General features: G+C 38.0%; 1 protein-coding gene across 1 annotated transcript in view; it reads right to left on the bottom strand.

Annotated features, from left to right (window-relative positions):
• LOC139943933 (uncharacterized) overlaps nt 1–24,194 on the bottom strand; it is a 121,083-nt gene that overhangs the window by 57,750 nt on the left and 39,139 nt on the right. The window contains exon 6 of the mRNA XM_071940832.1: nt 17,127–18,286. Within this exon, the coding sequence (XP_071796933.1) occupies nt 17,127–18,216 (1,090 nt within the window). The 5' untranslated portion in view covers nt 18,217–18,286. The remainder of the gene's footprint in view (nt 1–17,126; nt 18,287–24,194) is intronic.

The following is a 24,194-nucleotide window of genomic DNA, read 5'->3' as shown; positions in this document are numbered from 1 at the left end:
CCACCAATGTCCTATTTCTATATTTTCCTACTAGCATGGATGGCATTGTTGAGCCAGTAGACTTGGGTTAGTTTGTATGTGGATGTTTGAGTCTGGCTTACCCATCCCTACACCCACTCAATCCCAATCTAGGCCAAGCATCTTCTACTGCATCCACCCACCATACACTAAGCTAGGATACCACAAGTGTTGCAGTTCAGTATTGGTGTACAACAGATGTGTTTCTAGGCTAATTGGCCAGTATGTTTTGATGATGCAGTGATCTGGTGCACATTTGTTCACATTCAAGCCATCTACACACTCATGCTTGCCCTCTCTAACCCCATCATGATCTGTGAAATCAAGTCCTTAGACATGTACAGTATATGTCTACATCTTTAGTAGTATGCAGGCCTCGTAACTTCCATCAGTCAACTTTCAATTATGTAATATTGTTAAAAATGTGAAATACATGCAAGTTATTCAAACTCTTTAAAGTAAAATGAAACTGGAAAAGGGTCCAAAACAGGTCCAAGTGTTATGTTCAAATTTCTCAGGAGTTAACCAAAGAGAAATGGCTTGCCCCAACACTAAAGAGAAAGGGCTTGCTCTTTGTTGCCCTACTACACGCCAAGTGGCTAGCCCTTGCCCCTAGCATGAAAGAGGAAGGTATTGCCCTTAATGGAATGAGAAATATCTTGCCCTAAGAGTGAAAAGAGGAAGAGCTTGCCCACTGTTTTTTTTTGTTTTTTGTTTTTTTTGCAGTGGCAGCAAATTGCACCATTGTAGCCACGGTGGGCGGTGCCGAATGGGCCTGCCCAGAACTAACAATTTCACCCAGCACTCTGAGCAAAATACACTGTGCTGCCCAGATTGCACTTCAGCAATGATGGCTCCATATCTAAACATGAATAATTGTGTAGTACCATTCGCCCTTGGTGGACTAAATTAGATATTAGATTTAGAGCCCCCCACTAAAACTGGTCTAGCTACAACACTGACCACAGTACCCGAGACTACCTTTTCATGTAAGATGGTGTTATTTGTAGATAATAAATCAGCTATATGTACCTGTTGCAAACCCATTTTGAAATCTTTTCCAATTTGTTTCAATTTTAAATAATGGTGTTTAGGAACTCCCACAAAAACCGGGCTAGCTGCTCATGATGTCACTGTTGGGAGTCTGAAATATTCAGAATTGCTTGTACTACCACAACAATATAAATGTGTCTGAATAGCAACAATGAAAAAATTTCACATTTTTTTCAAACAGTTTTTGGTGACATTATTTTTCCGGTGACGTCACATCATGAGCGAGGTATTGTTTGCGCGTACAAACTATTCACTACAGGATGGGACGCGTATAAAAAAAAACTAATTATTCACATCTGACTAAAACTGTGAAAAAGACCTCAAATTGTAAATAAGGCCCATGTTGACCTCTATCCATATGGGGTAGTAGACAGACTACCTTTCACTTTTCTATACGGACTAATGCATCATTCTCCAAATCCAGCAAAACAAAACTCACTCTGAGGTACGTTACTTCTTGAACAAACAAAAGCTGGCTACTCAGGGAATGCTGTTACCATGGTCACAAAATATGTAATTTATTAAGTGAGGACAGCCTCGTGAATTTCTGCTGACCTTCAGGTGTCAGCTGAACTTTTTCTCTGTAAATGTTGTGTTCAACCACAGACAGAAAGCATCAATTAAACAGAGAGATTGTAGTAAGAAATCTTGTAACAAAGAGTGCATGTATGCTACCATGATGCTAGTAACATACTGTAAATGTCAAGTCATGTCAACTATGGTACTTTGAAGAAAAAATTACCATCAAGAACCACACGTTTACAAACTGCAAAGTGCATTGCACAGGTACCCAGTGTGAGCATAGCTCCATGTTGTGAGGCACACCACATTCATTTCCACTGCCAACACTGCATCCTCTTTCCAACAGGTCTGTCTCTTCTACAGATATTGTCATGACTTGGAACTCCTTGCTTGGTGCATGTTTCCCTCCAACCTACAATCTAGACTATTTGAAGAGCAAATATCAATTCCTTCCTTTAGCTCCCATACGTTCTTTTCATCTTTAATATTTTTTTCTTGTAGCCCCCTTTCCAAGAGTGTGGCTTTTAGCCCTGTTTGGGACAAACTTGCATTTTTGTTTGTTTTAACCAGTGTAAGATGTCTGTTCTGTACTTTCCCCTTCCCTGGCCCAAGCAAACAATCTCAACCATCCATTGAACCTGACAGTGACACGTTTTGTGACTGGCCACTTTCTGTCAACATTCAAAGTTGTGCAGCAAAATCCTTCTTATTTTGCTCTATACATGTTCAATGATAGTGAGTCTTCTAATTTCCCAACTGCTGCAGTAAAGACCGGTTCCTATACCTGATACAAGACATGTTATTCTCGGGGTCACCCATGGGCAAGTTTTAGTCTTTGGTAACATTATAACAAAAATCTAATGTACTTCACAATCCAATGTAGTGGCCATAATCCTAACATTGCATCCTCTGACCATCAGGAGGATGGAGGGTTACGATTATCACAAATAAATCCAATGATGTACTTAATCAACTGTATGGGGCAAGCACTGGTTTATGTTGCTCCAACAGACACAATAAGCAGGCATTAGGATTGAAATCATTCAACTAGATACATTTCAGCTGATACTACAGCAACATGGTAGGCCTACATCAACCTTAGAAACTGTACTCTCAAATCGGAGGGTGATGAGAATATAAAATCTGATCAACTGTGCTCCTTAAACAAGACAAGTGGTTCTACTCATCAATGTGGAAAGCCATCATCCAATCCACCTGCATGCGCTAAAAATATCTTCAGGTCGCTATCTAACCCAGATGTAGAAAGTTCAAAGCTACACAGCTTGTCACCTGAGAAGCTATTCTTACCATGCTGTCACGTCTAGTCAGTGGAAGCAAGACTCATCCGTCTGCCTGCCTGTTAGCTCTGTTAGCTCCAACCATGGCTGGGTCATCAGATACCAACATTAGATTTACTTCTACAATTGCTACAGACACTGCACAAGGGCACAATTAAACGCTAATGCCTACTACAATACCCAAAACAACCTCTACAAAGTCACACCACAAGCTGCTAGTCATATCGGGTCGTTTATAACGCTGTCAAGAAGTAAAGCTTTTACAATAATCTTCAGGCAGATTGATCTTCCAGTAAACCATGCAGATAATATCAGCAAATATTTTTATTGGATCAGAAAAATGAAATTGACAGACTAACAAGTAAAGCCTCATTTCTGACCCCAGCAGAATATTGCTTTAGCTGGGAATCCAGCCCAGATGGTTGGATAAATGGGGTAATAAATGAATCAAGTTAAGAAGGATCAGAAATCTTGGTTAATACTGTGTACCAGATGAGGCAGTCTCGTGGGGACCTATGGGGTTACAGACACCGGAAGACATTCTACAGGGGGGTAGGGCTAGCAGATGGTGTAATTCCCTTCCTTTTCATCTCTTAAAGAACCGCTGAGTAAATGAATAGTATACAGGTGCATTGTATGATTGAAGAACAGAGTCCATCCTTCTTACAATCACCATGACAACTTCAAATATTTGTTTGAAACAACAAGACCACACCGCCTCTTTTCAGAGCCAACACTCCCTCAAACGAGATATTATACATGGTTATACCCGCAAGTTTACTATTTAGTAGTTAAAGTTACTTCTGATACTTGTTTGTTATTTTAGTAATAGCCAATAAGAATCTTGATGCTAGTTTGAGCAGTGTTGTACTAGAGTCCTAGATTTGCTTATAGGACAACCTCATTCAATTGAAAGGTTCATTCTTCACATGAGGCCAGATTAATTGAACCTCTGTTTGATTGTTTTGCAGTTAATAGCAAGGGGTGCCTGGTTGGCATTTACCATAGATCCACACAGCTACAGATAGGACTTTCCTTGTACAAAGAGGTCATGATGAGGCTCACTAAACTGCATTCACATTATGATCCACTGCTGCCTCATTTAGTAGGATATTTAGCCAGTAGTCTGACAAAAGTGATCTGTGTACACCAAATGCATTAATTTTAACAGTAACATTGCAGATCTAGATATTTGGGGTACATAGGCCAATTGATATAAAGTGTGCATGTGAAGTTTGAATGAAAAAAATAATAAGAAGAACAATGGTGAGGACTAGAGCAAGCTAGTCGAAATGTTGAGACCAATTCAAGAACTGACTCCGTGTTAGTGCAGTTATGCGATCCTAAAGGATCCTATACCTTCCACCAAGGTAGCAGGACAGTTCTTTTCAGAACTGAGAAGTCACCAGAAGTCTCCGGAACCGTTAAATCTACTCCGCGGTAAATCAAGTAAAACACTCTAGGATTGGATTAGTGATTATTGTTGGAACAAACAAAAACTTATCATTTTGTTCTGTACTTCTTTGGTACACTTAATAATTAGTACTAGGATTCAAATACATGTCATAACTTTGATGATTGAATCTTTGGTGGGTTAAAGGGCTAAAGAGAAAAATTTGCCCACCACAAAAAGATAACCTAGAGGCTGTATTGTGCATTTTGCAGACTTGCTTGGCTATTTCTTTGACTAGTTTTGAGTGTTGTCAAACATATTAAGAGTGATAGATAAATCATACCTACTGTAATTAATAGGTCAATACTATTCCTTAAAGCTACCCCACAGCTTGGGCGCACAGGTGCAGATTCTACTGATTAGCATTTCAAACATGACAAGTAAAAATAGCTTTCTGAAATATTGCTTGTTTGTAACAAGGAAATATACTCATCTATTGGTCAATTGATTGTTTCAACAATAATATATAACATATTTTGATGTGAATTTAACGTCACAACTCCTGTTTCGCTGCGATATTCGCAAGAGAGTTGAGCACAACTCAACTCAGTGCCAATTTGGTTGCGAATTTATGACGTCAACATTCGTTTCGCATTTGCATTCGCAGGAAGTTTGAACAAGGCTTCAGTTAAGACTTTTAGTCCTAGGAGAGCTAGTCCTAAGTTAGGACGAGTAAATCTTCTTAACTCGAGATAAGACTAGTCTTAACTAAAGTCTTAACTAAAGTCTTAACTCTTTGTGAAATCGACCTTGTTTTAAAAGTAAATGTTATTGATCAAACAGACCCAGAGTCGATTCAAACCTATGCAAGAGGTACAAGTTTTCTTATTTATATATGAAAAAGAAAGTACTTTGCTACTCAGAGTTCAATGTCTTATAACTGCTTGAGGTGCTTTCTGTGGTTGTGTGGATTAAAATTCCTGAAATAAAAATAGGATAGATAAATGTGTCCTTGAAAACATCTACTAATGTGTGAATCCAGTATTTCAAAAATGACATACCAATGGATAAAAATGTCCCAGAACAATAATTTTTGAGGACATTTTTCCGACTTGAATATTGAAGCCAATCAGTCATTGTGATCTCTGGAGGGTCTATCAGAATATCAGGAGTCCTACAGCTGATTTCACGAAATGCTAGGATTAATCCTAACTCTAGTTAGGACGAGTAACCCGTCCTACCTTAGGATGAGTTCAATGCGTCCTACGTATTTGGATACGGAACTGAACCCGTCCTAAGTCATAAGATGAATCCTAAGTTAGGAAGAGTTTGGTGAAATCGACGGCTAGTCAATCACAGTCCATAGTTTCCCCCTTTGAGAAGTGAAACAAAACCCAAAATATTGGAGAAATTGTTACATCATTAGAGAAGAAAATAAGACCCATTTACCATGCTTAACCCTAATATCACTGATTGGTAAAGGCATTTACAAGGGTGTACACCATCTATGAACAATCCTACAATGATTCTAAAACATTTGATCACATGAGATAGTTAAAACAACTGAAGCAACAAAGTGAACACATAATTATTGAAGTAGGTACTTTTAGAGTTGTGATTTTTGTTCTCCAAAGGACTTATGCTGGACACCACGCATGCAGAAACTAATAACTTTCAACAATGTTGTCAGGCCTATAGAATTAACAGACCCATGGACCCTGTTGCCCCTGGTCTTGGCCTAAGTGCCCCTTCAGAAGTTTTCCATTGACTTTAAGATTGTCCAACGAAAGTGCCCTTTGCAAAATGTAAATGGTCTGAGAAGGGTATATATTTCTACACAGAAATCCAATAAATCACAAATAAGTATTTAATCTGCTTTTCATCATTTTGTTTTTTTGCTTCATCTTTTTCAATAGCCTCTTACTTGAACCTTGTTTTTTCATTTTCCACGTAGGAAGTTATTTCTATATTAATTCCACTAGTAGATAGAAGATTGGATAGTTGTTTAGAGAAAAATGCAGTACACAGATAACAGTGTTTGTTATAGTTAGTCTGAGATGTAGAAAGCACCATGCGTGGGAAGTCTTGCATGGACAATGACATATCTATTGCCTGGCAAACTAAAGTTATTCTCCCCCTTGCCTTAGATAGGTGCGATTTTCAAATTTGGATGTTTCTCAAATCATCCAACAGGCAAGAATGTTGTTGACACTACAAAGACATGAATAGCGAACAAACATTTCCAAGATGCTGTTTCATCAAAATAACTCAAAGGTAAAGTAAGTTCATTTGCTGATTATTATTTCTAAGCTATAATCCACTTGTTTTTTGCTGTCTGAACACCACTAGCAATCTTGTTCAATTAATTTTACATGTAAGTAAACACAACTGTTTTACTTTCCATGTACAAGGTTTGATTTAACTGCTTAAAGGCAGCGTATACTTTTGGAAATTACTCCAAACATATGTGACCATAAAAACTCACTTGGTAAAGAGCAATGGAGAGCTGTTAAAGTATTGTTCGAAACAACTCCCTTTGAAGTAATGTAAGTTAAAGGAACACGTTGCCTCGCATCGGTCGAGTTGGTCTTTGAAAAGCGTTTGTAACTGTTTTTTATAAAATGCATATGGTTGGAAAGATGTTGTAAAAGTAGAATACAATGATCCACACAAACATGCCTCGAAATTGCGTGGTTTTCCTTTTACCTCGTCGACTAACACGTCGGCCATTTATGGGGGTCAAAATTTTGACTCCCATAAATGGCCGACGGTGATAGTTCGCACAGTAGAAGGAAAACCACGCAATTTCGAAGCAAACTTGTGTGGATCATTGTATGCTACTTTTAAAACATCTTTCCAACCATATGCATTATATAAAAAACTGTTACAGGGCTTTTGTTTTGACCAACTCGTCCGATCCAAGGCAACGTGTTCCTTTAAGAGAGAGAGAGAGGTTATTTGACCAAAGAAATACGAATCTGCAGGCATCTAAAAGCACACAATTCTATGCAACAAGGGTATTTTTTTCTCTAATTCTTGTCTTGCAACTTCGACGAAAAATTGCGCCCAAATGTTCACAAGTTTATTATTTTATGTTATGTTGGGATACACCTAGTGGGGATACTGGTCTAGTCTTTGACAACTACCAAATGTATGTATTGCTTTTAACCACTTTGCTTTATATCATTTTCATCGACTAATGTTTGGGAAAGCACAGATTATCATTTTATTATTATATTAGTAGTTTACTAGTACTTGTAATGAAGCAAATAATAAGGCATAGCTATACCATGGAGGAAGCCTCAATGGCTACACACACATCATCCAACAACAACTAAGGTTTTCAGTCCATGCAGCAGCACACAAGTAGTGACCCTACAACTGGGTTGGCTGTGTAACTTTTCAGACAGCTACCATCAATGGTATATGACATCCAATTAAACCAATATTGACTCTTGTACCGTAGACTAGTTTCACTTTAATTAGTGTGTTTAAGCAGTGTTCCAAATCAATCAACAAGTTCCACCCAACCCTAGTGTTTATTGCAGTTAGGGGCTAGGATAACTTCTTGCATACTGAGTTACTTGATTCAGATACAATAGCAGGTCAAGTTTCTCGTAGATCATCATTTCTGGAAATATGGTTTATTACTAGGCCAAATAAAACAGAATACCAGTTAATCATCCACTCCCTCATCTTTTTTTGAGGCCACATACTTTTTTGGAATTATTTTTTATTTTACATTTTATTTTTCAAAAAGACGAATTTTCGGTGTGTTTCTCCTTAAACTTACTAATCTTTTAAAGGCAGTGGACACTATTGGTAATTACTCAAAATAACTATTAGCATAAAACCTTTCATGGTGACGAGTAATGGGGAGAGGTTGATGGTACAAAACATTGTGAGAAACGGCTCCCTCTGAAGTGCCATAGTTTTCGAGAAAGAAGTAATTTTCCATGAATTTGATTTCGAGACCTCAGATTTAGAACTTGAGGTCTCGAAATCAACCATCTAAACGCATACAACTTCATGTGACACGGGTGATTTGTTTTCTTTCATTATTATTTGGCAAGTTCGATGACCGATTGAGCTCAAATTTTCGCAGGTTTATTATTTAGGCATATGTTGAGATACACCAACTGTGAAGGCTAGTCTTTGACAATTACCAATAGTGTCCACTGTCTTTAATTAAGAGCTACATAAAGTGGTGACTTTAAACTGGAGAATTGGTGGCCAGTTCGAATTAAAATACTCGGCGGCCACCTTTGAATAAAAAATAAAAAGGCCCTCATCGTCCTCTTTTTGGAGAAACCCGGACGATCAACTGGTATTTTTATTTATTTGGCCCTACATGGTAGAGATTGGTACTGTATGTGGTAACACTGACTCATTCCACCACACTCCCTGTAACCACTAAGGTATACACCAATCAAGTCTGGAGATGGTATCATGCAGTATTCCATCACATCATTTATTGCCATGGGTCAAATGTCAAGCTACATCTAGATTATATTAAAAACATTTGTTTATTTGTACAACACAGTTTACATGTATGTAGGTTTCAGCTGCATCAACATTAGATGTTAAGCAGAAGCTGCAACATGAACAACATCTTTAATGTACGTACATTGCTGAGAGAAGGATGTGTGGTGTGCATGATTTGATTGTCTGGACATGCTTTAACCATCTATGCTTTAACTGTGTTGATAAGCCAGAAGGTCATCATAACAGCGCCCTCTAGTGTCCATGTATTACAATCTTAGATGATACATGTGACGAAAACTAATGCGGTAGCCCTAGCTACCAATCCAGACTTGGCCAAACTGTACAGCGTTCTTCCTTAAAGGCAATGGACACAATTGGTAATTACTCAAAATAATTATTAGCATAAAACCTTACTCGGTAATGAGTAATGGGGAGAGGTTGATAGTTTAAAACATTGTGAGAAACGGCTCCCTCTGAAGTTACGCAGTTTTCGAGAAAGAAGTAATTTTCCATGATTTTGATTTCGAGACCTCAGAATTAGAATTTGAGGTCTCAAAATTTAGCATCTGAAAGCACACAACTTCGTGTCACAAGCTGAATGCCAAGCTGCATGCCTAGTTTGCCTAAAGGAATCAAGAAATACGGAAAAATATAGCGCGTCTGCGTCCCAAAACTGACTTGTTGGCCTTGTTGGACATGGGATGCAGATGTACTATTTGTTCCGAATTCCACTCATGCTTCTATGGTAACAAGTACAGTCATCTGTTCACAATTATTTACAATTTATAAAATAAGTTTCAATTTTCAAAGAATTCAGCTTTTAAATTGCATTTCAATCTATCAAGTTTGTGTAGTATAGTAGTTGCTTCAGTGGTTTATAAATAAATCTGATTGTTTTTCATGATGATGTGAACAAACTAGCCTATATACGCGTAGATGGGAATGCATAGGTGTGTTTTAGTGGAATGATGAACGTTTTGGGACACACTGGAAAAATCTCTTTAGTTGAATTGTGGTCATTCAAGTTTTTAAACAAATTTGAGGGACATGCGCTTATATGTATGTAAATGCAAACCTTTAAAAAAAATTAGAAAGGAACTTTACAGAAAACGAACTAAAGAGTTTTGGGCTATTTTTTTTAACACCATGTATTTCCACCTGAATGCTTAGCTGTTACAATATACCCTGTTCATGTTTGTTGTGTTGTCATTTAGTCTTTGAGAAAGACTCTGCTAAGGTCGAAACATTTGGTCATTGATTACTTTTTTGCATTTAAACTATGTATGTCCTTTTGGTTGGTAAGCAGTTTACAACAGCTAACTCTAAGTCTTATTTATCATGTTTTTCATCTCCAATAATACCATGCTACAATATCCTTAAAGAATGTTTGCCACATTTCTGGTAATTTCATAAGAAAATAAATTCCAAGCTCTCACTGTTGTACCTACAGACTAATCAACGATTCAATAATCATTTATGAAAGTATACAAAGATAGAATCCATAACCTACTGTTGTCAATGTTGCTCAGAAACCAAACAATGCTAACCTATTATATCAATGTAGTATTGGGCATTTAGGGTTTGAACTAATCAACACTATGCAAGGTGTCCAACACCAGACAGATACACTACGATGAAAGCTCCAACAGGCTTGCCTGTCAAGTCCAAATTATCCAACATACACAATACCAGTCAATTGTAACACTAGAGGAAGCTATTGCTATCTACACCTCTAAGCTGTACCACAACAGTTGCTTCTAGTTCCAATCCAGCACTAACTGAAGTAGCAGGTATTATGAAGCATTGAGACGGGTATAGATTAGAAGCAGTCTTTACAGACCAACACTGATGGTCAGAATTATAGCCAGCTGAGATTCCTTTGGGGTCAGACCAACAACTAGGACTTTCTAGTTTCATATTTGATATGGGTAGCCTTGAACACTCCCCAGGAAGTTCACAAATCACGACAGTATATGAACCATTAACTGTTTTCAACATTAACTGGCCTGGAATACTAGCTAGACACTCTTCAAGTTGCTCTTTACTGGACAACACAACTCAACTATACATATACATTTTCAGAAAAGTGCAACGGAATTACCACATATTTTTATTTACTGATGCAATATATCGAAACTACTGATTTAAAAGCAGCAAAGGTAAACCTTAGTCCAAATAGTTTACACTTTCTCAAAACAAATTTTAAACAAAAATACTTTCTAAACTAAATCTTCATAAAATATAAACTAAGTGAAAGGGACTATGATTTGATTGTTTTTTTTTTAAAACTTTCTTTAACCTTTCTTTAAAAGAGAAAGTGAATGTACGTCACTGTTCCTGTCCACAATATTTTGATAAATTGATAACACAGCTGTTTGTTTACATTGTTTTATAAAAAGCATTTTGAACTCATTAAAAGTATGGCTTTTTGGCTATTTAAAAGGAAACTTACTCCTGGTCAGATTCCTAAAAAGCTACACAAACAAAACTATCAATAGTTTAGAGTTTCTCCCATTTACACTTCCTGGAAGAACTGGGGGGGGGGGAGGGGTGGGGGTTGTAAACTTTCTGTAAAATGGTATTTGAGCTCATTTGTATATTTTAAAGGACTACTTGGCCCATCTTTTACAAACTTTTACAACTTATCCAAGAACAAAGGAAATGGCAGTGAGTATTTATCAAGGACACAAGTGTCATCAAACAGTGCTGGGTTAGAACCCACTTCTCTGTTAACACCAACTTTAACGCAAAACGAGCATTCCTTCAGCCATAGGACTCAATGTCACCAAATAACATCAAGCTTAATGACAAACCCAAAATAAAAACCACACACACACACAAAACAACATAAAACCACAAAACCCCAAACAACTGCAAAATGTATTTGGGGATTGATTTTCCCTATGAGGTCACACAGTGATGGTCATATCTCAGGAACTCTTTAATTTATTTCATGGCTGATGAGCTGTTAATATGACTAGTGGGAGATGATACCGTCCGTAGGGTGTACTAATTGCTATAGAGTTTCATCCTACAATTTATCTATGGACTTTCCATTACTAATCACACAATACTTCACCACGCTGCAATATGGACAAACCATTTACTACACAACATGTGCACAAATCATCATTCTGGTCTATTTCCAAGACTTTCCTTTTTCGTAATAGTGTGAGCTTAAAGGGTGTGTGCGATGCTTGAGTTTGCGTAAGATCAAATCGCTTTCTTCTCTACCGCTCCATTACAATGTAATACAATTGTGTTGATTTGGGGCCTTTTACAGCACCGCTCAAAGCACTACTTGGACTTGCAGCATCATTAGTTATTTATGATTTCTTTACCATATATTTATAAGTCAGCAAACAGGATAAGTATTGTTACCCAATGACATGATTTGATATTCATGTTCAAAAACAAAGCGAGTCAACCATTAGAAACATTAAAGACAGGTGATTTCAGATGGAACAACATTTCAGCCTATCATGTGAACTTTTCAACCATTCAAAGTTTAACAAGGTTTGTTTACTTCTCAGGCAAACCATTGATTGTCAAGAATCATACACATACTGAAAACAACAGCAACACCAAGTGGCTATGCAAAACAACACAGAAAGGCAGCAATTTCTTCAATGTAAGAGGGTAATGGCTTTTGCTATTGATTCTTTGCCAAAGCGTTTTTAACCATACTTATGGATACAGGCGCTATATAAATTTGTATATAAATTATTTTGATTGATTAATGATGGTTTTCATTTCTATAAATTCTTTCACAATTCTATACTAACTGACAAATTTAAAATGTTATTTATTCTTAATTAGTTTTAAATTCACTCTTGTGTAAAAGTAAATGAAAATATGAAATAAAACCTTTATTTAAAGCAGTGTTCCAATATAAACAAAATTTTTGATCTTGAGCATAATTTGTTTCTAAAATCAAGCCCAAGAAAGTTCTGAACCATATCTACAACCTGCATTGGTTGACTGAAAATAACAAACTATGTAATGTGAACATATGAAGATGGACCACCATGGCTCTATGAGTCTTAAAATGCCATGAAGATTTTTGCTACATGTATATCAACCACAGGGATTGACATTATGGTCATCACCTCATACAGACCAGTAAGAAACAAGCCAACTACATGTATGACATATTCACCAAGTGGAAATATGTGAATGGCTTACAGGTGCAGACAGGACAAGTTTTATAGGTTCAAGCATCCAGTCCCCATGAGAAACTACAGACAAGTAGCGAGAATAAGAAAAGCCCAAAATACAAGTTTGCAGTTGGTGAAAACAGCTGGTATTTGAGCACTGTAATGCCATAGTTTGACTGTGTCCCTTAGGTCATGAGTTGTACAATGGGGGACCAGGGAATAGAATCAAACCCCTGTTGTATTCCTTTGGATACAATCAAATCAAGGCAAAGAAAGCCATTTCAAATAATTTGTGTTGGAGTTTGGCAGTTGTGTTGATTGAAGCTCTCCGCTAGACATAGACACTGTGTAAAATAAGACGCTTATAAGCTGGTTATCTGTCAAAGTTGAATCTAGTTTGAAATGTTGTGTATGCTGAGGATTCAATGCTGACTATGATTTGATTTCATCACTAAGATTAAACAGATAGTTTCCTTATCCATGTCTTGGTTTTGTTGACTGAAAAAACAGGACCTCTTGGGAGGACTTGGAGAAGGCATTAACTCTCCATCAGTATTTCAGCGGGACCATAGCCTCATAAGGTCAGGCCAAAGTTGCCTCAGAGATCAACGCTTCTGTGTCAATTCCCTAAATTATGACAAATTGAATTTTTAATCATAAAAAAGGTTCCAAATGACCCTCCGGGTTTCAACATACACCCATAGCTTTGCAATGGTGTACTCCCACCATCGATACAGTCATGCAGTTACACAAACAGAACTAACAGTGTTACAGTCGTTGGTACCTGGACAGCTGAAATGCTACAAAAATTTAAGTTACAACAAGAGCTCATGAAAGACATTTTCATATCACTGATTGTCTTACACCCAGTTCAGATCTAGCAATCTAGAGTTGCGCCCGAACCAAATATTGAACTAAGTACTTGAAAAGTTTGATGTACAAAACAAGTAGGAGCAACTGGACGTGCTGTAAATCGACAGATTGACTGTGGTCGTTCGAAACGACTCTGGAGCGCCTTGGTTTCAGACGTCGATCTTGTCATGAGATGAACCTAATGTAAATGTTATATTAAGTTTGCCTGTCTTAAACCAACATTTATTTGGGTAGACCTAGAGTCGCTCCTTGGTTCAGCACAGCTCATGAGCGACTGTCTGAATTAGGTGTACATGGAAGACATGCTACACAGTGCAGTGTGCAACACTCTTCACTCAATCTACCAGAATATACCAATAGTTGGTATCTAGAAACATCTACAACAGTTTCATATCTTTCAAATGGCTATAATTAAAACAGGGACAAATCAATGACTGAATGCTGGTGTGATTTATCCAAAGGTTGAAGACCATGATTCACTATCATGGGATTTGGTGAATCCAAGAAAGCTTTCTGCTCAGTACTGAGTAATAGAAGATCCCTTAAGAGTTAGTCACAAACTACAACCTTTGCAGCAAGCAGGTAGACACTAGACTTTTACATCTTGGGTTGTCATTTCATCTGCCAAGAAGGCAACTAAATAGACTCTTGAGATTTGTCCATGCTCTACTGACACTGGCTGCAGTGGAATGTAGCCACATCTTGCAATCACTGGTGGCTTGCTAAAAGACTTGCTGTACATATCAACGTGGGGGTTCATAAAGTTGGTTACAAATCCTTATTCATAAATACCTCAGACAGTTTCATAAGTGTTGATGTTTTTTGACCGAAAAGGTATTTATGAATGGAAATCAAAGTGTGTTGAATCGGTTTTCAACTAGTGGTTTAAACCCGCCGAGGCCTGGTTCTTGACAATTTACCTTGACTTCGTCTTGGTAAAATTATCAAGAACCAGGCCTCGTTGGGATTAAACCACTAGTTGAAAACCTTTTCACCACACATTGATTCCCTTATTTATTTACTGTTAAATAATTGTTTTGAAAATGATCATATATCATAAATGTAATTCTTAAGTTGTTTCTTTTTGACGTTCGTGAATTGTGACCTGCCAAGCCTTTTTCCAACAATAAGCTGGCCTGTCTCAAATCTGGACAACTCTCTGATTGTGGTTTAGATATCCACTTTGAAATGCAGAAGTTTGTGGGTTCAAATCCCTATTGAGGCATCTGTAGATTTTTATACTCCTCAAACAGCCTTGTTTAAAGTCTCACTCATATAAACCCCTTGCATTGACCGCCATCATTGAAATGCTATCATTGGCTGAGTGATGTGCGCATCAAGTACGCATGCTCTTTTCCGTTTGCCATCAAAGATTGCTGTCAATGACGTTGTGTGCAATCCATCTATTGACCCCTTGCACGCACGTCACACGCGGCAACTGTGCCACGCTCATCATTTTGGTTGGCAATGGGTTTACGTGTAAGTGCTGCGTTGCCTAAAATGCGCACTTCACTGAACAACGCACAGTGACATTGCCCACCAGTATGGAGCATCTAAGATTATTCTGATGATAACGTCAGGTGAAATGGGTCAATTCAAAAATTTCTGGGATCCCCATCAATTGATTAGTGTATGTGAACAACACTGTGCACTTTAAAAGTGATCCCTACATTTGAGTGCATGCAGAATCTGAATTGAAGGCTACAGCTACGGCTACGGCTGTTGCTAAGGGTTTTTGTTAAGGACATCCTATACCTCAATGCGTGGTGACACGGAAATCTAACCGTAGCTGTAGCTGTAGCCGCTAATTTGGACACGGCCTTACTTTCTATTCCTGAGGCTAGAATGATTGCATTTGGATAAACATGTATTATAGCATTGCGCCTTTAACAACAAATCATGTAGACATGCTTATTATAACCAATCCAAAATAAACCTGCTGTTAAGCCTGTGTCAGAGCAAACATTCCAGTATGGTATCCAGACTCCATTAACTATGTTATAACAGCTAGCAGGTGTTGACATCTCATGAAACATCCAATGATAATACACCCACATGTAGTACCTCTATGTCTCTGTATTGAGGCTCTTGGGATAAGCATCAAGCTTAACAATCTATCCCGATGATGTTAAGTACTTCCCTTGTGCCCCTACATATCCTAATAATGCCCTAATAATGCAATAATAACCCTCAATATTCACATCTTACGATAACATTATTCAACAACTCCAACAAGTCAGGGGGTGTCACTGATTGATTAAAGCCATACTCAGCAATATACTTTGAAACAATTTGAGACTCTTTGAAAAAGTTCGCCTGGTCATGTAGAAAATGCTATGTGTGCATGAAGGTTTCAGCAGCAGGTCTACCTGTTTAGAAAATCAAGTCTACTTCTGGTATTTTACACAGTATGTACACGTACATCCCATGCAGTGTACATGTATGCATATTGGAATGTTGAACTTACATACACTATGAAGTATTTATAAAATTCAAAGTTTCATTTTGGGTCGACACCCTTGACTTGAACAGGAGGAACCAAGAGGGGAGGGGAACTTGATACCATTGGCTGTCGAGGTACCACACTGTGCACAAACACCATGCACACTCTATGTATGCCATACCAAGGGCAGCTTGTCAAATTCCACCTAGACTTGCACAACGATGTAACACACTGCTACAGATACATTCAACTCATCATTACTAAGTGTCATGAGATTACATTAATGAGATGATCACAGGCATGCATGCTTCGTTTTTGAAAGGGCAAGGGCACCAAGGCATTTTATGCTTGGTAAAGGGCACCCTAATGAGGAAATTGTAATTTTCTACTGGAGCATTTCAAGGGCACCAAGGCAATGACCAGGGGGCATGGAGGCAATCGCCTTCGCTGCCTCCATGAAGCATCAGGCCTGTGATTAGTATGGGTGAGTGGTGACTTGGAAGGTGTGAGTGGGAGGGGTCAGTTGGAAGGTGGCAAGTGGGACGGACGGTGGGAGAATGGTATGGGACTGACAGGGGAATAGAGATGATGGACCACAACATTGCCAAACTGGAAGTGATTAAGAGCACCAAATTCAAACTCTGGTGTTTCTGATCAGCAGAGTGTGGGTTTGAATCCCCAGCCAGGACACTTGTGTCCTTAATCAAGACACTTAACCATTGATTCGTCCTTCCGATGGGATGTAAAGCCATTGGTCCCATGTGTTTTGTAAAGCATGTAAAAGAACCCAGTGCACTAATCAAAAAGAGAAGGAGTTTGCCCTGGTGTTCCTGGCTGTGGCTGCTGTATGCGCCCTAAATGATTGAAATTGAAAGTAAACTTACCATCCTTCTTTCTTTCCAGGTCTTCTGTGATGGAAGAATCTTCCACAGAATGTTGAGGACTTCCAGCCTCCTCATCCTCAGCTTCAGTTTGTTGATTCTGCAGCTGCTGCTGCTGTTCTTGCTGCAGCTGCTGCTGTTGTTGTTGGTGTTGGAGTTGTTGATGCTGTTGTGGTTGTTGCTGGAGTTGTTGTTGGTGTTGTTGTTGCTGCTGCTGCTGCTGCTGTTGTTGTTTTAGTTGTTGTTTATGTAAATCTTTTTGTTTTTGTAATTGTTGCTGTAATTGCTGTTGCTGTTGTTGTAATTTTTGCAGAGTAAGTTGGTGTCCCTGCAGTGGTAGTTGACTGTGTTGCACTTGTATCTGTTGACCCTGCTGAGCAATCTGAGCTTGCTGCATTTGTAGCTGCTGCTGTTTCTTTAACTGCAGCTGCTGTTGCACTGTCTGTAATTGCTGTATGACTGGCTGTTGTTGCTGCAACTTAAGTCCTTGTTGTTTTTGCTGTTGTAGCAACTGCTGCTGAGTTCGTGACTGTTGTATTTGTACATGTTGTATGGGTTGGTTCGGAGTTTGTGTTAGAACCAGTTGTGGCTGTCCTTGAATCCTCAACCCTTGCTGCTGTAAATGCTGCTGCAACTGCTGCTGTATTTGTGCCTGCTGTTGTAATGTAAGCTGCTGCCACTGCTGCTGTGTGATCGTATGTTGAACTGTCTGCTGCATAGGTTGGATGGACTGGGTCTGTATCGGTTGCAACGTCAATCTAGTTTGTGGCACTTGTTGGATTTGTTGAACCTGAATAAAAGTTGGTGTTACCATGGAAGTCTGTGGAATTGTTACAATCGGAAACGCCGACATAAAGACTGATGCAGTTCTGTTGGGAGTGACATTTACCGGTACAGGTGGCAGTGGAGGTGGTGGAGGTATAGGTACCACGGGCTCTGCAGTAGTGGCAGGGGGAGGTGACTCTCGCTCATTAAACAAGGAATACGCCATGGCCTCCGGGCTACATACATTCATGGAGAAATCCATTTCAGAATCAGCCCCACCTTGGGGTGATGTTGGTTGCTCCATCCTTTGGTCAGGGTAAGAGTCCATTACAATGTCTGCTTTGTAATATTGCAGATCCTCCAATGGAACACTGGGCAGTGGAAGTCAGCAGGAATTCCTGCATCAAGAAGAGAAATGGAAACATGTTGTGATTAACTCATGACCTTTATAATGAATGTGTCCACATCTAGTGGCTATGGACGACATGTACCATCAGTCATGACAGTAGATACTAAAACGACTGGTAACATCAACATTTACATTCACAGTTTGTTTGTCCTTATCCTTTTAATAACAGCAACATCCATAAAACATTTTAATATAAAGTACTATTGTTTACAGTAATGATTAGTAGCTATGCTACATCATGTAAGGGTACATGTACCATTGATTATGATTAACACCAATAGACTCCCAAACATCTCCCTGCTCTGTTTGGGAATGTAATCCCCAATTCCAAATCTTTGTCCTTTTTTATACAAATGTGGCATACAAAAATGGACAGGCTGCCTTCATTGTCTATACATAAAAAGAAAACAACATTTCAATTTGAATGCATATTTTAAACAACATTAAAGAACACATGTATAGATACACTCAGTCCGATGGCGCAGTCAATGTGTACATTCTTTTGTTATGTACACTTAAAGGTACTGGTAATGTTTGGGAATTGTCAAAGACCATTCACACTTGGTGTATCCCAACATATGCATCAAATAACAAATCTGTGAACATTTGGGCTCAACTGATCATTTAAGTTGCAAGAGAATAATGAAAGAAAAAATACCCTTGATGCATAACTTTGTGTGCTTTCAGATGCCTAATAGAAGGCTTCAGGCCCGTCAAAGTCTTTTCATATTAGAGTGAGAATTTACCTCTTTCTCAAAAACTACGTTACTTCAGAGGGAGCCGTTTCTCACCATGATTTATACTATCAACCTCTCCACATTACTCGTTACCAAGTAAGGTTTTATGCTAAAAATTACTTTGAGTAATTACCAATAGTGTTCATCGCCTTTAGGAAAAATACATTCTTTAACACAGTAACAAAATGTGTGGATGTATGTAAGTCCACATAGTGTTTCAAGTCTCTACATTATGTGGACTTCTTTTGTTCTCAGGTCCACACTGTAGAGTTGTAAAAACTTCTAAGATTTACACGTTAGAAATACTATATCTAGAAACATTTCAGACAGAAACCATAATAAAGGGTCCCACTTTGCATCATGCCCATTCAAATATTGGAACACTTTTTGGTACTTTTAAAAATAAGCTACAACTATTGAAAAAAACAAACAAACAAAAAACAGGACAGAAGAAAAATTGTACCCTTTGTTGTAATACCATGTATACTAACACCTTCTTAATCAGACAAAAAGGTACATTCAACCCAATAAAATTGTGGTTAGAAAGATGACTAAGCATTTGAGTCAAATCACACATGGTAAACAAATGTAACTGTTTGATTCCATACAACTGACTTGAGATACATGTACATTCATGTTCGTTCATATACGTAGCACACACACACACACAAAGATCCTTGTCATTTGATTGGTGGAACACACGTCCAAGCCTGATATGGGGGCAACATAATTTTCTCATAGAGTGTCTTTTACCAAGCAGAAATGCCTTGGTGCCCTTGCCATTTCAAAAACGAAGCATACAGGCCTGAACGTCATCCATTATTTTGCCTGGGTTTTATTGCCGCAATGCTCCAAAATATTGGATCAGCCAGTCCAATATTGATCAATATCAGACCCTTTGCAGCATTGTTTCCTCACCTTTTTGTCCCAATGAAGCAAGGTTGTGTCACGGCAGACAAGATTCGTGTCTATGTGGAGTAGTCCATTGTTTAAAAGGGGTTTTAAGAACTTTAACCATGTATGGTTTAATTTATGCGTCTTATTTGTGTTAAATGTGAAATGACAATTCAAATGGCAAGGATTTCTGTGCGAGATATTGACAAAACCAATATTGAGTAAAAAAATTTATTGTTGAAAATATAATCACGAGGTGAAATCCGGACAATTCCATTTCTGAGGCTTCCATGAAACAGCCCCCCGTGAAATGGATTAGTCCAAGTTTCACCTGGTGAATATATTTTGTCACAATGTACTCACATGCATCCACTAGTTGTGACCTCTTCAATAACAATGTGGATATGAATGCTTTCATCTTTATGTAAGACAATAATCTTAAAGACACTGCACACTATTGGTTATTGTCAAAGACCAGTCTTCTCACTTGGTGTATCTCAACATATGCATCAAATAACAAACCTGTGAAAATTTGAGCTCAATTGGTCGTCGAAGTTGCGAGATAACACTGAAAGAAAAAACACCCTTGTCACACAAAGTTGGTGCTTCCAGATGCTTGATTTCAAGACTTCAAATTCTAAATCTGAGGTCTCGAAATCAAATATGTGGAAAATTCTCGAAAACTACGTTACTTCAGAGGGAGCCGCTTCTCACAATGTTTTATACTATCAACAGCTCTCCATTACTTGTAACCAAGTAAGTTTTTATGCTAAAAATTATTTTGAGTAACTACTAATAGTATCCACTGGCTTTAAAGAATGTGGATGTAGAACAATGAAGTCAGTGTTTTAGGAGTTACTGTACTGTTGATTGTTGGCATCATATCCTAGTTTCTAGTATCCAGATTCAACATGAATGTGCAGTTTTTATCACTTCAGCTGTTCATGTCAGTCCAGTGCTATAAACCACTAGTTTTATACACAACATTTCATAAATGAAGCTTATACAGCTTAGCGAGAGTATGTTTATATGAATGCTTTTGTTCTAAGTTTTCTAGGGTTCAAATGTGTACTTTTATTACACTTTGGTGAGACTTTGTGATGGATCTACTTGAGTTATGTATGACCACTGGGCTTTTCAAGTAACTCAGGTTTCTGAAACTCACACTCACGGCCGAGCGGATAAGAGCACCAGACTCAAGCTCAGGTCTTTCTGTTTAACAGTGTGGGTTCGAGTCCCACTAGTGACACTTGTGTCTTTAAGCAAGCGCTTAACCATTATTGCTGCGTCCTTCGGATGGGATGTAAAGCTGTTGGTCCTTTGTGTTGTGCAATGCACGTACATGTAAAAGAACCCAGTGAACTTATCAAAAATTATCAAATTCTTTACATTTTTAATAAACAAAAATGACCACAATACTTGTAGTGATTTTTCATAAGTCTTTCCTTCTGGAGCCAATTGTCTCAGTCGGTGATTAATTCCTTCCTTAACACTATAACTTATTGATGGAGTAAGACCATGATCACATTCCTAGACTCAACCAAGTCTTCTTCAAACAAACACATTCCATCATCCACCCACATCACCAAGGAGACAAGATATCAGACGATATCATCAGACGATATCAAGATAGTGAAAACCGCTAACATCATCAACTTCCCATCCTCACAAGTTTAATCAACAAACCAATCATTAATCCCAGCCACTTAAACCAACTATTTTACCCCATCCTACATTCATATGTACTTTTCCAAACTGAATGTGATAAAAAGAACAGGTTTGTACAAACACATACCTCTAGAGAAAGAATGCGAGGATTTGATATATTTCAAATGAAGTAATGAAATAGGTCCACATGTAAAGTTCATGGACAGTAAAGTTGGCTCTTCTTGTACTAAGACTGCTACATTCTCACAGTCATTTATAGTTCAAAATGATGGTCTCGCTCAAGCGCAGTGTGATCCTGAAAAGTCAGTTGCCGACTGTTTTTTGTTGACGCATGGTCGACCTGAGGCCGGCTTCAGAGTCTAGCTGTTTACCAAAAGAAGATAATAACATTTACATGTATATTATACACCTTTTCAAGTACAGTACATGTAGGCTCCTCAGTGCACCTTAGTATAGTATACATAGTATATTACCCCAGTTTATCAGACCCTAAGCATCCCTGAAACCATCTCAACCCCTTAGGAGTATGCAGCACCGGCAGCCAAATGAACACACAGGTTGCTCATCATTCACATCAACAATCTCCTTGTAGGTAGTCATTTACTCCTGGGTGATGAGAAGCAATTGCAGTTGAAGCATCTCGCTCTAGCCTGACCCAAACTACATGTAGAACCAACATTCCACTGATACAGCCAACAGAATTTCAGTTAGATACACTAGCCTGCTATAAAGAACATGGTTCTTTAGTTTATTTATTTATTTACTTATTAATTAATTAATTAATTCATTCATTTGTTTGTTTGTTTGTTTAGTTATTTAGTTATTTAGTTATTTAGGCCTATTGCAACATCTTTATACAGGATAAAAAGATCAACAAAAGCTGTTTTACATCAGTACAACATAAACAACAGACTGAGAAAATTTGAAGAAAATAGAAAGGACAAGATGAATAAAAAGTACCACTACTTAAAGTACAAACACTTAAAAATGTATAAGGAGAAAGAATTTTGAATAGATGAGCAAAATTCAAAACTTTGTCACCGGCAAACTTTAAAGACTGTTTAAACCACTCACATTGTGTTTAGGGACATCAAGATTAAGAGAGTCTGCACTTCTTCTATGATGCCTACTATTTCACAGTCACCTCATCTTAATTGATGGTGTTGATACACAACCAGCAAACTTACTTCTTCTCATCAAAAATGACAATAATGTTTGAAAACAAACAATCTATATTATCCCTGTAAGTAATGCTTGCAAAAAATGCAGGTCAAAAAATGACCTTCTACATGTACATGTAGGTCAACAGTTTGTTTGTATGTCCATGGAGGAAGGAAGGTACATGTCGGACAGAGATGCAGGTTAAAAATGACCTACATGTCCAGCTGTTTGTTATGTCCAAAAGAGAAAATAAACTCATATTACATTTGTATATATTGTGTTTGATGCACAATACCCATAATGCAATCCAAGTTCAACAACATCTCATTGGTCAATATAGCACTTTGATTGACAGCTGCCGATTGGCATAATTTGATTGGTTAAATACAGCATAAAACTAAAGCAGTAATAAACACCTCGTATAATCATAGAGAAAGGACCGTATCATGCCCAGTCCAAGACTGATGAGGTAAACAGGCTTTCAAACTCATTCATATGGTGTTTAAATATACATCATGAGTTCATGCAGAAGGTTGTATTAATCTTAAAGGGACACATTGCATTGGATCGGCCGAGTTGGTCTATGAAAAGCGTTTGAAACCGTTTGTTATGAAATGCATATGGTTGGAAAGATGTTTTAAAAGTAGAATATAACGATCCACACATACATGTACATGTATATGCCTCGAAATTGCATGGTTTTCCTTATACGTCATAAATTACCACAACACGCCATTTTGTGGAGTCAAGTCTTTGACTCCATAAAATGGCCGGCCGTGTTAGTACACAAAATAAAACCACCCAATTTCGAGGCATGTTTGTGTGGATCATTATATTATACTTTTAAAACATCTTTCTAGCCATATAAACAGTTCATAACAAACGGTTTCAAACGCTTTTCATAGACCACCTCGAACGATCCAATGCAACATGTCCCTTAAAACAGCAGATATACACCAATGTGATTGCACTCTCGCATAAGGTTCTGTAGAGAAAGTTACGTATTTCAAACATGATCATAAACTTAAAAGAAAGTTGTAGAGATAAAATACTAATTGCCATAGCAGAGCAGCAGCCCTCCCATCCAAATCTATCCAACCTTGAGACCAAACCATATGCTGGTAGTAGACTTGACAGATGCAGAATCTTAGTTTGGTTTCTTCTTTAGACTCAAAGTGTCTCAAGTTTGTTGTGGTATTTATGACCCTGACTCTATGAATCCTCTATACAGTCAGTAAGGTAGCCTATAATACCACTGCGCTGCTTACAAGTATTACAACACATGCCCAACAGATGGGTATCATCCTGCAACGCTCACTTTTAATACTTTCTCAGGCAACACTCTGGACATTTATGGGGAGAGATTTTAGGATTTTGGTATCCTGCCCAATAAAATTGTGACAAATACTGGGTAGGTTGTACAATGTACTAAAGGCT

This window comes from Asterias amurensis, chromosome 11 (genome assembly GCF_032118995.1).
Source record: "Asterias amurensis chromosome 11, ASM3211899v1".
NCBI lineage: Eukaryota > Metazoa > Echinodermata > Asteroidea > Forcipulatida > Asteriidae > Asterias > Asterias amurensis.
Note: the sequence above shows the minus strand (reverse complement) of the source record. Positions and strands in the feature narration are given on the sequence as shown.